At 39.6% G+C, this 14590-nt stretch overlaps 1 protein-coding gene across 1 annotated transcript; it reads right to left on the bottom strand.

Annotated features, from left to right (window-relative positions):
* Positions 1 to 1329: 1329 nt before the first annotated feature.
* On the bottom strand, positions 1330 to 10543 carry fkbp1ab (FKBP prolyl isomerase 1Ab). The gene is made up of 5 exons (XM_037105656.1): positions 10393 to 10543; positions 10195 to 10242; positions 6483 to 6595; positions 4242 to 4399; positions 1330 to 2691 (listed from the first exon to the last, which is right to left on the bottom strand). The coding sequence occupies exons 1-4, from the start codon at positions 10427 to 10429 to the stop codon at positions 4271 to 4273; spliced, it is 327 nt and encodes a 108-aa protein (XP_036961551.1). The 5' UTR covers positions 10430 to 10543; the 3' UTR covers positions 1330 to 2691; positions 4242 to 4270.
* Positions 10544 to 14590: the final 4047 nt, after the last annotated feature.

Below are 14590 nucleotides of genomic sequence, written 5' to 3'. Positions count from 1 at the left end.
ATACATTGAGTTCTCTTCACATTGTTTGTGGAAATGCTCTTGCTGTTGCTATTGAATATAGCCGTGTGTTCTGTTTTTGTATTTTTTATGGTTTGATTTCACCAAATGTTTAAGTAATCGCCAATCACAATTATTCAAGATTTTTTTCTGACCACATTTCCTCCATTTCCTCCAAGATCATGGTTCACCACTATCCTTCTAGGTTTGAATGATGCGTTGGGCAGTTCTTTACCCAACTTTAGGAGTTTCAGCAATCTCCTTAGTTGTTGTCTTATTTAAATAATAATAATAATAATAATAATAATAATAATAATAATAATAATAATAATAATAATAATAATTGACCCTTCTGAAATAGAGGAACATTTTTTCCACTACCACAGGATATGTCTTCTGACATGGTTGTCACAGAAATGAGAAGCTTCTCACTGCATCAGTTAGAGTTAAATAACTTGTGTCGCCAGCTAAAACTGTCATGTAAAGTACTGTACTTGAGTAAAACACATACTCTAGTCTTTTAATTTAAAGCAACTTAATACCATACTTTCATATTATAGACGAGCGCTCACTTAGAGCTACCAAATTCATAACTGAGGACACGAGATCCCTTCGGCAAATTGCAAGTCCTCATCCATATGGAAATCATGTAGACTTCAAGAGGAATATGACTTTTTAACCATTTAATTTGTTGTTCATTTAACAGACATATAGATTTATTTACAATGTGAATGCAAGGAGCATGGCTGCAAATCCCACCTCAAGTGGTACTGTTAGAGTCAGCACAACACTGAATAAGGTAATGGTTCATTTATTCCTCATTTTAGAATACAAGGGCTTCAAAATTAGTCTCACTGTCTGAGGAGAGAAGCTGCTCTGCTGTGGTATGGCAGTGAGTACTTCTGTAAACCACTTTATTAATGCATATTTTACTGCATGAATAGTGCATAATTGAAATAATCAAATGCTGCATTACTATTTCTGTGACTATTCTGGTCCTCCATCATGTTATATTTTAAACTTGGTTTCTGCAAGGTAGTTGGTTACATAAGCTCTCAGATAAAGTTATGGAGTAAAAAGTATATTCTGTCTCCAGTAATAAATCACATTTCTAGTTATTCAGAGGCATTAACCCAACATGATGCTGTTTTCCACTACTGTTAATTAGATTGTGGCATCGCTGTTTTGTTTAAAGACACATACATCTACCATGAGTCTATTATTGTAAAACATCAAATGTATAAAATCACATTTTTAATAAATCACTATTGTATGGCAGTAGTGAGAAAACACACACAAAAAACAACTAATAAAGAAAGACTCCATTGGAAATCAGAGAGCACTTATTTTATTTTAAATATGTCATCATTGGTTTAGCCTGCATACAGTAACGTATCAGCAAATAACTACACAGTACAGAGGTGGACTGCTGCCACACCAGTTGCAGCTTGACCAATATGTAACATCGATAGCCACTGTCAATATCTGACAGCCAGGCCAGCAAATTCTATGTTTAAACTCCATTTGAAACGTTTTTATTTGAGATACAAAACCACTAGGATGCCTGTGTGTCAGCATTTTTATTCTACCACAACACAGACTTTATTTGGCAGTGTGGTTCTTTACTGACACTGGCAAAAACAAAAAAGAAAAACATTATCATTGTAGGTTACACATTAGTCTGTTAAGATACGAAGTTGGCATCGAAAAATACATGATTGTAGTTGTTAGACAAAATAAGGTCAGGGGAGGTCACAATCTGATTGATTCCTAAACCCCCTTTTGTAAATTTCAAGCATTTCCCTTTTTTTCTAAAAAAAACAAAAAAAAAACAACAATCCAATTGATGTGTGTAAACGCAAATCTTGTCTTTGCACTGTTCAACCTTTGTATGACTTTAAATGGGGTTTAAAGACTTTGCAAGATGTGAGGGTAATAATAACGCAAATGGGATGCAAAGCTTTCAACCAAGAAACATGCAGATAGGGCAAAGTAGCAACCATGTGTCTGGTGAGAATATTGAGGCACGCATTAAAGAACTATCTACAACTCCGATTGGTTGTCCTTTGCGCCAATTACCCGTTTCGAGAAAACACAGTGGTTCTCTGTAGTAATGGGCATTTTCTAAAGCAAACTCAGTATCTCTATTGCACCATTAAGGATTCCCCCACCTTCACAGTCCACTACAGGTAGCCACTAAACTCAACACTAAGCCTAATCTCTCTAACAAAACTCACCTAATTTGTTCTTTTTAAAGCTCTACAGGGATACAAATGTGTGCTTTTTGTTATTTCTACTTTTTTTTCCTGAAATATAACAAGCACCAGCTCTCAAACAGTATAATGTTAGTATGCATTGACTCATAAAGAATGACTGTCGCTGCTAGTGGTTCATTGGTATTTTGTACTTCTCAGCATAACCATGCACAACCAATACTTCAAAAACACAAAGAAAAGTAAAGAGTGATTCAAATGAATTCAAGATTAACAACATGGAGGTTTGTAAGGTTATGGCCCATAGTTTTTAGGAGGTGCAATATGATGGAAAAATATAATTCACTCAGTCACAGAGACAAAATAACACAAACTGTCATAGTTTTATGAAATAAGTGGTGGAACTATAGACTCAAGCCTCTTATAGAATCAAGTGCAGACTCTCCTAGCTCCTCTCCAGGTCGCCCAGGTAGGAAGTCACCTGTGAAGACAACAAGACGAGGCGTTCAAGATTAAGAAAAAATAACACGATGCATCAGGTGACCTTAAGAGGGACTGTGACACAAGCGAGCTGATACCAGCAGGGTTGAGGGCAGTACTGTAAAACAGTTTGTTTGGCAGACAGGCGACATGAAAATTATTTTTTACTTTAAGGTGACTGTTCATTACTGCAGCACCTCTATTGAGATGCCCCTCACATAGTGTGCAAATTTAGTTGTACCATAACACAGGACAAAAGACATTTGTTGAGTGGAAAGAGAGAAGGCAGAGACTCTGCTCAACTGAGGAGAGAGTCTGCCACAGAAGCAAACATCTGGGAGGAATAAACACCAGGATTCACAGCAGATTCTGCGAACGTTTTAAGTTTTGGTACTATGTGGATTTACCAGGTAACTACAGCTCATGACATATTACATTTTAGGGCATTTTAGCCGATGCCTTTTGTCCAAATGATGTCTGGGTGGCCTCTATTACTTACAGTAATTCATACATACATACACTGATGGCAGTGGCTGCTATGCAAGGTACCAACCAGTACATCAGGAACAGTTTAAATACGCCAGGGAGGGTGCACTTGTTGCACTCCATTATCAAGGGATGTAACAGGATGTTGTTTGCATCTAATACATACATGTAAAACCATCTAAAACTATTGCTATCGATGATGTGTCCATTTTTGATCTGTTATTATGAATCCCACTCCTGTTCTCGCAAGATCTGCCCTATTCTAACTCTGACTGGTTGGCCTTATTGATTGCATCCTCTATGGTTGACTCAAACTGTTCACTCACACAGTAGCTCTGATAATGGGTGTTTTCGGTGTCTCATAAGCTGTGGTTCTGCAGGTAAACACACAACCTCTTGGGGTCCCTCTACCAGTCTGTTCTTGTCCAGTTCACTCATCCTCTGGAGCTGCTCTTCACTGTCAGGGTGTCTCCAAGGTCATCAGAACCTGACGCTGCTCCACCATCCAGCCGGTCTGCTTCACCTAACGAGCCCAGAGACACTGTAGCTGGGACAACCAGTCAGCTGCATCAGCTCTACTGCTGGCTGGTTGATTTACAAACCAACCATAAAAATAATTGAGCCCAACTCATTAACACCAGGCAGCTACTCAACATACAGCTCAAAAACTGCTGAAAAGACATTACAAGAGCTACTGGGTGAGTTAACAGTTTGAGTCAAGCATAGACAACGTAAATATAAAGCCAACCAATCAGAGGGAGAGCAGGGCAGTTCTTGCAAGAGTGGCATCACTGATACATACTACTACCATTTAATGGCCGAGGCTTATTCAAACCTATCCCCTATCATGATGAGCCATAATGTTAACACCTTCATATCAGATCACTGGTGAAAACATTCTCAAAACAAATAATAAAAGTTCTTAAGATTTGATCTGACACTCCCACACCCACCACACAGAACAGTGTTTGCATGCCATGGTCAATTCTGCAATGATCAGACGATTGATAAACAAGTCGATCCAAACAAAATTAAAGTAAGATTTTCTTAGGTTCAATTACTTACACAAACAAACAAAAATCTATGAATTTGTTTCATTCCAAACCCAGCAGCTCAACGTCAAAGATGAGGGTGGCGTTAGGAGGAATGATGCCTGGGTGGCCTTTATTTCCATAAGCATAGTCAGGTGAGCAGGTCAGCTTGGCCCTCTGGCCAACACTCATCTGGAGGGACGATGAGACAGATGATGCAAACACGGGAGAGAGAGAGACAGAGAGAGAGGGTCTGTCAGTTCACACCTGACAATAGAATGCGTCTCAACTAACCACTTGTCTCACTTCACCGCCCTGTCGGCAAATAAATAGGTACATCACTTGGGCAAACAAAGATTAAATTTTTTACACAAAGAATGAAAATACTAAATGTATAACATGCCCAAATCATTAAAAATTTGTCATAGACAGTGTTCAACAACATTTCTATCATTTATTCTAACTCGCCAACTGACAAAATAGAGCAATTTTTTTAGGGAGTCTGGGCACTTTGGCAACAGTGAAGTAGGAGATATTAATAACTGTTAACTGTATTTGTGTAATGTGACATGTTTACCTTAAATAAAATGCTGTCTTCTTTCATAAATTTGAAATCAATGGTGAAATCTGTTGCAACTGTATGTTCAAACCGCTGCTAAATGCTAGCAGGTAAAACACACTTTAGACATCGAAGCAGACAGCCTGGTAGAGCAATGATGGGACATACTGACACATTTTACAAAGAAAGAAACAACCTAATGTATTTCATTTAATGTTGAATTTACAAGAAGGCACAAATTATTTAGAGTCATCCGTAGCTGTTTTGCAAAGGTTTTAAGTTTCACCTCAATCAAAACTTTCAAAATGATGCGATTTGTTAAGGGATTCTAGGGCTATTGCAGTTACTTATTGAATGGTTGTATGTGATGCTAACATTGTCTGCTTTCCTGGCTTGTTTTTGTTGTTGGGTCGAGGGAAAGTTGAAAAGGCGATCCGTCAATGTGGCCCAAGACCACATCTGTATGGTCTGATTCAGATCTCAGATGGGTCCTCAATACATCTCGAGGGCATTCAGAACTGCTGTGATCGGATCACTCAGGAAGGATGCTACTACCATGTCTGAACAGGGCCTGATTTGGATAGTAAACCACTGGGGATGGCGAAAGGTAAAATGCTTCATTATCAATAATAATGTTGGGTTTTTTTGTAAACTATTTAATGTTATGATCATCAAACAGCTGCTTTTATAAGATATTAAAGACTGCTGTTGTAAACACAGCATATAGAGAACAGGAGGCTACAGGACATGTACACAAGCAGCACCATTCACTAACTACCTTATCTAAATGCTGCAGGGTCGAGTGTGTGAGGTACAGAGCTGCGTCTGTGTTTGCAGTGTTAAAGGAAACCTCGGTGAGTAAAAACTTGTGAATGGAATCATGTAAATAAATGAATGTATTCCAGGAGTGGAACAAACAACTCTAGCAGTTGTTTCTTTATGACAATCCAAATCCTTTCTGCCTCTGACTCGTGACTGTTAGAGCTGCTTAGTCACATGATGTTTTTCTAGAATCTGTCTGTTCCAATGGGATTAATAAGTACACAGCAGCATGTCTCTGTGGGGATGAACAAGTGCCACCTGCAGAAGTTCAATCAAAGCTAACATTAAAAAAAATTGACTTAAACGAACAGTTCACCAAAAATGACAACTTAATCCTTACTCACTACCATGCTGATGGAAAGTCAGGTGAAGTATCATAGACCACAACACATTTCTGAAGCTTCACAGCAGAAGAGAGTTGCAGCATTCTCCCTAACCCTAACCCTAAACAACTGAGGTAGAAGGGGACTTGTTTTCTAATGTAAAAAAACACTGTCAAGATCAGTATATAAAATGGCTCCATACAGGCTGTCTGATGTAATCCAAGTCTGTGGAAGCCCAAAGATCCCAAAATGATTTGAAAAGACATTATTTACACTCTTTACACTCAGTCACGGACAAACTTGGGATGTTGTTGCTTCTGGACACTTGGTTTACTATGGACAAACTTTTCTTTTTTTTTTCTGGCCTTTCTTTACGTTCTTAAACAAGTCCGCAGCTACTTCAAGTGTTTAGGAGAATACTGCAAAAATACTTTACCTTGAAGCTTCAGAAATGTTTTGCAGACTACCAAAACTTCACTGCCTTCCCGTAATTTTCCTTTTTTAGGTGAACTTTTCCTTTGAACGAACATATACGTTATACATGCAGTGTGCTTCTGGTTCTACCGCCTACCTGCACTACACCCTCTTCCCAGCCCCGGATCACTTCCTGCTTGCCAATCTTGAACCTAAAAGGCTTGTCTCTATCACGAGATGAGTCAAACTTCCGTCCGTCGGTTAGGGAGCCTGCCAGCAAGAAAAAGGACAGAAGAACAGAGTCAGAAGAAAAGTGGAGCAGCTGCCAATGTGTCCTGTGGGTGACAAAACCAGCCATTACCTCTGAACATGCACAGCATTGCAGGATTTATCACTGAGAGAATTCCTGCTGCAGTAACTGTTTTGTGCACAGACCAGATAATGATAAAAATGACAGGCATTCAGAATAAAGAAGCTGTATTTATAACATTTGAACAAATCTTCCAGACTTGTCTGACATCCATCTTCCCTGCTGCGTGTATATTAAGAATGCAAATGAAGAGATTCCAGGGATCTCAGAAATAGCCGCTGCAGCTGTCTGCAGGGTGGGTTTCAATGTGACAGTCAGGAAAACGCAAGCATCAATCTGCTGAATAGCACCCCTCCAAGACTATTTATGCCAGCACTATTACTGTTATTAGCACTGGCAAGGCTGCATGTGTGTGGTGGTTTGGTGTGCTGTGGTGTGACTGTGTGTGCGTGTGTGCTGTGTGGGAGAAGGTGCAACACTGCGCATGTTGCTGGGCACATCAGGGGGCGGCTGTCAAGATCCAGGCTGTAATCCAGGCAGTGGAGCTGGTATCCTGTCCTCCTCTGGACATCTAGAAAGCAGCTTCCAGAAATTATTTGTGAGAGCTATAAGGCCGGCTGTAAGTATCAAAGCCAGAAAACTGGATTTCTCATCGCCCCACCAAACAACAGCGGCCATTTCCTGCAGGCAGAGCCTCTCCAAAAACTGTTGCAAATCCCATGTTTTGATCTGCACTTGGGACATCTACATTTAAAAAGGCTTGTGTGATGGAATATTCTGTCTCGTGTCGTAGTTCAAGGCTGCTTCTTGCTGCTGACAGGAAGAAAGGAAATCCTGTTTGTGGGATATATTTCAAAAGAAATACCTAAAAAGATGAAGAAATACTTCATTGTGCAAGGCCCAAATCAGGTCTTACTTCAGGTTACATAATCTTGAAGCAAGGAGGCTTGTATTACAGGCTGAGTTATGTCTGTCTCACTAGGCAAGAGGACTGAGACGGGCTTTGCCAAACTAAGAACAGGTGCAGACAGATATACATTCTAGTGTGCTGGGAGGCATATTCCATCTGAAGTCACATTTTGCTGCTGATGCTATGTTATTTATTTATTTTTTTAACTGTATTTATTTCCACACATCACCATGATCAGATCAGAAAAACTTTTAACATATTTACTGCAGGACTGTTCTGCTTACTGGCAGTTCAGCCTTTTTGCTAGTTTGTGGCTATTTTACATTGGAATGACGGCACATATGGACCATTACAGTGTTTGTGTGTGTGACAAAGAGACACCAAGCCAAGACTCCAGCCACATTTTTATACATTTCATTTCAGTTCATGTCAAATTTTGTGAAACTGACACCACAGTGCAGTGAATACATGCATAATAATTCTGCTATCCAACATTCTATAAATAGAAAATTAAAATCTTTATCATACATTGATCTGACAAATGAAAAATGCAATTTTAGAAAACAGAGTTACATTTTCCAAATTTGGGATTTTTCATTTTGCAATTGGAAAATTGCTCTGATAAGCATTACACTAACCAATTTGCCTTTTAGGGTTATTTGTGTTCTTCACTTACATGGATGTTGTGATATGTTGTTGTTTGTATGTTTGTTCGGTATATTTGCCATGCAATGTCTCGATAATCAAAGAATCGCTGTATTGTGATTCTATTGTAATTGTGGGCAAGATACCTTGAACCTATTGTGAGTTAATGTACTATGTGACTCCCGCTACTTATTAGGAAATGCATGCTAACACTGTAAACGAAGACAGTGACCATGCTAAATATTATACACGCTGAACATGTTGACATTACCATTGTGAGCATGTTAGCATCCTAAGGTTTAGCATTTCGCTAAAAGCACCACGGTGCCAAAGAAGAGGCTCACAGAGCTGCTGGCATGACCTTACACTCCGTGTTGTTATTACAGAATTAAAACTGAAATGATTAGCTGACAAAATGCACAGAATGTCTCTCTTTTTGCCACTAGGAGTCTCTCAATCGAAACAAATCACAAGACGTAAGTAGTGTGAGAACATGGGAGTTGTCTCTTCAAAAAGTTACCAATGTTCCTAGACAAGGCAACATTTAAATGTTTGAAAGTAACGTCCTCTACTGGTCCACAACACAATGTTCTCTGTGGGATGGGACCGGACGTAAGTGATGTCCGTCCATTGAGTGTTTGGTTCCAGTACAAGACTGATAACAAACCTGCAGGAACGTTCTGATTCAGTATTTCAAAGACATATTGAAAATGTTCCATTTTGGTTCATGATATTATTGTTATTGTAATTGGGACGTTATCAGGACGTTCCTGGGACATTTATTGTTTATTAAGTACACAACTCAAAAAGTTGTCAAAGGTCTGGTTGTTAAAATGTTAAAGCTGAAGCGTTCTATATTTATATGTTTAATCAAGCAGCTGATTGACATAACAGACATGATACTGGATTGTTTCAATTATATTGTTGACAAAAATTCACAGATTTCAGTTTGGGAAATGTGAAGGGTTAGGTTCAGGTCAGGACACTGACCTGAATATTTGGGTTAGGGACTTTTGAGCTGACAAAACAAGACAGTTATATTACAGAGCAAATGACTGATTGGTAAATGGAGACAGGCTTATCATACTGATAATAATTAAATAATTAAAAAAATAATCGCGAGTTACTGCCCTGGATATAAAAGAGCCTGCTGTAGATTAAAAAAAATATTACAGGCATATTACAGTGACTGTGGCATTATTGCAGTCACCCAGACGTTATAATCCGCTCAACCCCCCCAACCAAACTCTAACAAAGACAGAAAAGCGCTGGAAATCAGACAGGATTTAAACCCCGCTGTCTGCTCTCTGTCTGTCTGTCTGTCTGGGCCTCTGCGTGAACCCAGCGGCGGATTTGTTTATTTATTTATTTATTTTTAATTAACTCTCCAGACAAGACAGATGACCACATTACCCCTCTGGTCTTGATGAGACTACAACGGACCGCTTGGCCCAAACCGGTGCGCGCATGATTTTTACGCAGCGGTGACTCCAGCCCACTGTCCCCGCGACCTGCTGTGGACCCTCTCAAATCGGATGGGTGTTAAGCGCAAATGTGCCTCCAGGAGGGTGAAAATGTGGGGAAGGGGTTAAATTTTCATGCAGCCCCGTCGGTGGCTGACAGTCATGCCTCTTTGCCCTACTGAGAAATCACTGCCTGGGAGGTTTGAGGGTGAAAATGTCTGCTGTGCGGAGTTTGTGGCACTCAGCTCTGTGATCACGCTCCTGTGAGGATTTACAGCTCTTTACAGTCTTTGCAGTGATTCCTGCAGGATTAACATGCTGGTGTGTATATATATATATATATATATATATATATATATATATATATATATATATATATATATATATATATATATATTTGTTTTTTTTCTCAGACGGGTGTAGTGGACAGTTGCCCACAACCGTCACTCCACTTGCACGGCCTCCGCGAGTGCTCATAACCTAGTGGAGCCGCTGAATGTGCACAATATGCAGAGTAATAACTTTCTGATTACAAACTCACCAACATAATGCACCACACACGTCTGTCCTTTTTTGGGGAAAGTCCTTCCTGTGGAGAGAGACCAGAGGCGCTCAGTACAGCGGGCACACTACGCAATTAAGGCGGTGTTTCTGCGGCTGGATCTCAACATGCAGAGAGAGAGAAGTGCAAAATGTGCACCAAACACCAGCATGCTCACTCCCCGCGCAGCATCCTTACCGTCTCCCGGGGTTATAGTCTCGATCTCGACTCCCATTTTTTAAAGCGACGTGTTTGTGGAGCTGCAACCGGCAACACTCTGTGGGCAGTCTGTCTGTCTATTCCTCCGACGGATGTTCTCAGCTCTCTCTCTCTCTCTCTCTCTCTCTCTCTCTCTCTCTCTCTCTCTCTCTCTCTCTCTCTCTGTGTGTGTGTGTGTATGGCTCCGCTCTGTGCACGCACACCAGCGTCAATTACTCACACTGCACAGCGACACTTCCGCCCACGGCCTCCAAAGTAAGAGGCGTACAGAGAGCCCCCTGGTGGTAGCAGGAGAGGCCCACAATAACGCGAGTGTTCAGGTTAAAGGAATAGTTCAGCCAAAAAAAAAAAGAAAGGCAATCCAGTCATTACCTGCTCACCGCTATGCTGATGGGAAATCGGTTGTGTAGTCCATAAAACATTTCCGGAGTTTCACAGTAAAACAGCTTTGCAGCGTTCTTCTAAACACCTGAAGTAGATGGGGGATTAAAGGGGTGCAATGTAGTTTTGTAGAAGAAATTCAAACTCAGAATTTTAACATTTACAATGATAATGAAGTTATACAACAAACTCAGAAATATGTATCTTTTCCATAAATTTATATGTCCTTTAAGGTCGGATTGTTAATTCAGTTTATTTGGTGATGTAAACAAAGAGTTTGTTTATTTTGTTTGTTTAGCGGGAACAAATCAGTCAATAAAGAACTTTCTCTTTTGATTAAAATTCTTCCCCAAACCATGAAATGCGACTTTAAAAATGAGAATTGCACTCAGTAGTGCACACACTTCCAAGAAGGCCCAGCAGTCCCCCTTATTTCCATCAAGCCTAATGCGATATCAAACTCAGTAGTCCTGTATCAGTCTAAATTTTAAACTCAGTAGATATAGAAATTGTAGTCACTCACAGAAACCAGCCATCTAAATTCCCCTTATTTATTTTCCCTTATATTCCCAGAGAAATCAACAAAAATGTCGAAAACACCACATATGTCTCAATGATAAAGAAACTGAGAAAAAAAAATCCTGGATCTTTCTCTTTATCTAGATCTGGACCAAAAGTTAACAGGGTCTATTTTGAGCTGAGACCCATCCTCCCTCAAGGTTTTGTGGAAATCTGTCGAGGAGCTTCTATGTAATCCTGCTGACAAACCAACCAACAAAAAAAGGAAGCATCAAGCATCCAAACAAACAGACATGAGGAATCCTAAATTGTTTTGAGGAAACATTGTTCACACCCTTTATAAACCAAACTTTTCGTTCTAACTGCTCAGCTAGAAGTGTTAGCACACACACCTCTGTCTGAAGTGTTTGCCTATGCTTGACTACACATTTTACAGAATCAATTCTGGATCTCGGCACTTCCAGAGACTTTGACTATCAATACCAGGACACTCAAACAGATGTAGCTGAATGGAGCTCAGCCATCATGCTGACCTGCTGTGACATGTCTTCCATGACAAAGGTGGGGAGAACAGAGCTTCAGATGATCTGGGTCTAATATTCTTGTGAGTGTAAAATATCGCTGACAGCTGCCTTCACAAACAAACGCCTCCAGGTTTGACCAAGTTTATAAAAAGTTTGTCTCAAATAAGTCTTCTCACTCAACCAAACCGAATCCTGGACATGAAATGAGGCGCATTTTGGACATTGCGTGGTCACCACGCAACTTTTAAGGAGAATAAGGTGATAGACAATCAAGACCAGACAGAGAGCATGTATAACCCTTGTTTTAAAGTCATTGACTTGGTTGCCTGTCAGTTTTAGAATCAGTTAGATTATTATATTCTTCTTATTAATTGTTAAAAGTTTTCTTTCAGGTCCGCAACCATGAAACTGTGCTGTTGGCCGTATCGGCCAGGTCTGTTGAGTCTGCATTATTACCTCATCAGTGTTGTAAATGTTTACATTTTCAGTTTGCATTTCCTCTCAGAAATACATTGTGCCCCCTTAAGGTGTTTTAGTCTTATCATTGCTATTCACATTTTTGTCCATCGTCTTGATTTATTTTATTTTACTCTTTCAATGATTTCTAGCATTTTATTGTTGTAATTCTTAAGTATGGCAGATTGCATTTACTGTTTTATATTTGAGTTTTGTACTTTTTTGCTGTGCTATTGGCGTTAGTCAAATGCTTTTGTTTTGCACAGTAAGTACAGTATTAAGAACAGTAAGTACGCTGGGGGTTTATTGTATGTGTCACTAACTTGACATTATCGTGCCAAGTGTCTGTATGTGTGTGCGCTGAATGTTTTATTTATTTATTTATTTTCATTTTTGAGTAAAACTTATTTGAAATAGCAAACTGTAATATCTCTGATTCTTGGCCTTACATCAGCATCATGTTCATAAAATGCTGAAAACAGACTACAAGATGAGCCTTCACAGAGGAGCACAGCTTCCAGTGCACTGACTGCAGGTTACTACAGAACACTGCAGTGTGAAACTAATGGACAGAGCCAGGCAGTGAGATTTGTGGTTAATGTAGGTGACCAGCTCTGAGTCAAAGCTTCCTCTCACCCCAGCAGACACTCTGATGCTCTCTGCTCACATCTCCACAGCTCAGTTGCATCCATAGCAACGACCACATCTTCCTTCCTGTGGAAAACAACAGCCATAAAATAAAGTGCTTCTCATATCCACAGGAATAATTACAATATAGTGGGAAAATTAAACTAGATTATTAATGATGTTATGATCCCTACTTATGAGTCAGGTTTGAGCTGGAGGAGAGCATATTCGCTAATAAGCTTTTGATTTTCTAACTTTCTTCATTGCTCATCAAACTGCAGCTCAGTTGTTTTACGGGGTGTGATGCTGCTGCGGTCACAAAAGCAGTTAACTGGGGAGTCACTGAGTGTCCACGCATGGCTCTGGATTACATGTTGGTTTAAAATACAATAAAGACCTCCAGATTATCTTTGAATTTCTTAATTTATAGAGATTTAAAGGCAATAAAACATTTCATATGGATGTTTTCTGCTGACCAGAGATGACACTGAAGATCAAGAGAGGTAATCTCAGACTTAAAGGATACAGACAGAACACACTGAGTCACTGATAGTGTGATGTAGTGGAGAAATATGAAAGACAAACAGGAAACAGATTACACAAAGTTGGACAGGAAACAAACTTGTTGGGCATACGTGATGTGTAAGTCAAGATGTGTTTTGTGTTCAGAGCTTTGTGGTAAAGGATGTCCGCATGTGCTGTAACTATGCTTCGGTATGTTTGTGACGTGTTTTTCATCAAAGCGTTCTGCCATCAGATTCCTGACGTGCATTATGGTCACTTCTGAGTTGCTTTGAACAGATCTTTATACAACATAGACATCATTTTTGTATTTAATCACAGGATCACAGGTGCTACCAGAATCAACAAAAAAGCCAAGGTCCTTTCAGCAGCTTTGAGTGATAAAGACATTGTGAAATACAAGGTCACAAGTTATTTATCTTTTAACAACACCAAGGTTGCTTGTGAGGAAGAACAATATCCAGTTGTGGTACTCAAGCCCTGAGTTAAGTTTTCCAATCCTCTACATGGGTGACACTGTATTAACTGCTGAGCTGAGGTCAACACACAGTATCCTGATGAAGCTGTTGGCATCCTTTGGGGATCTGTTGGTTAAATGATTGATAAACTCATGTTTTGTCCTGTGTTGCTGTTAGTTGCAACTGAGGAATCTGGGGCCACTTTCAGTAAAGGTATGCAAGAGAGTATTCCAAGAAAATGTAGGTTTAGGTTTTCCCCTATGATTGTTTTACTATTAAACTGTATATTTTATCATTACATTATTATTAATCAGAATCCTTATGATTGAGCACCATTTTACTGTTGGAAATGAGTGAAGTGGAGCTCATTGTGAACTATTATAGGACTGCAATTTATTATTTCTTGATGAGCCAATATTCCAATTAGTTTCTCCAATAATCAATTGATTGTTGGTTTGTTCAAAAATCCACAAATAGTTTGACTTCAGGATGACTTTGAGGACCATTTCTTAGTTTAATACAAACCGTCCCTGGTTTCCATGAAAATAATTCTGTTTTTGGGATATGGTCCATCTGGAGCAAGCAGCCTCTTGGCTGACTCGTCCTTGTTTTGATGTCAGTGGTTTCAATTGCACATTAGAAAACTGGATCAAAGGTCTGACAGACCAAGGAATCAAACAGTAATACACC

The sequence above is a fragment of the Acanthopagrus latus genome, chromosome 7 (assembly GCF_904848185.1).
Source record: "Acanthopagrus latus isolate v.2019 chromosome 7, fAcaLat1.1, whole genome shotgun sequence".
In the NCBI taxonomy this organism is placed as follows: Eukaryota; Metazoa; Chordata; class Actinopteri; order Spariformes; family Sparidae; genus Acanthopagrus; species Acanthopagrus latus.
Note: the sequence above shows the minus strand (reverse complement) of the source record. Positions and strands in the feature narration are given on the sequence as shown.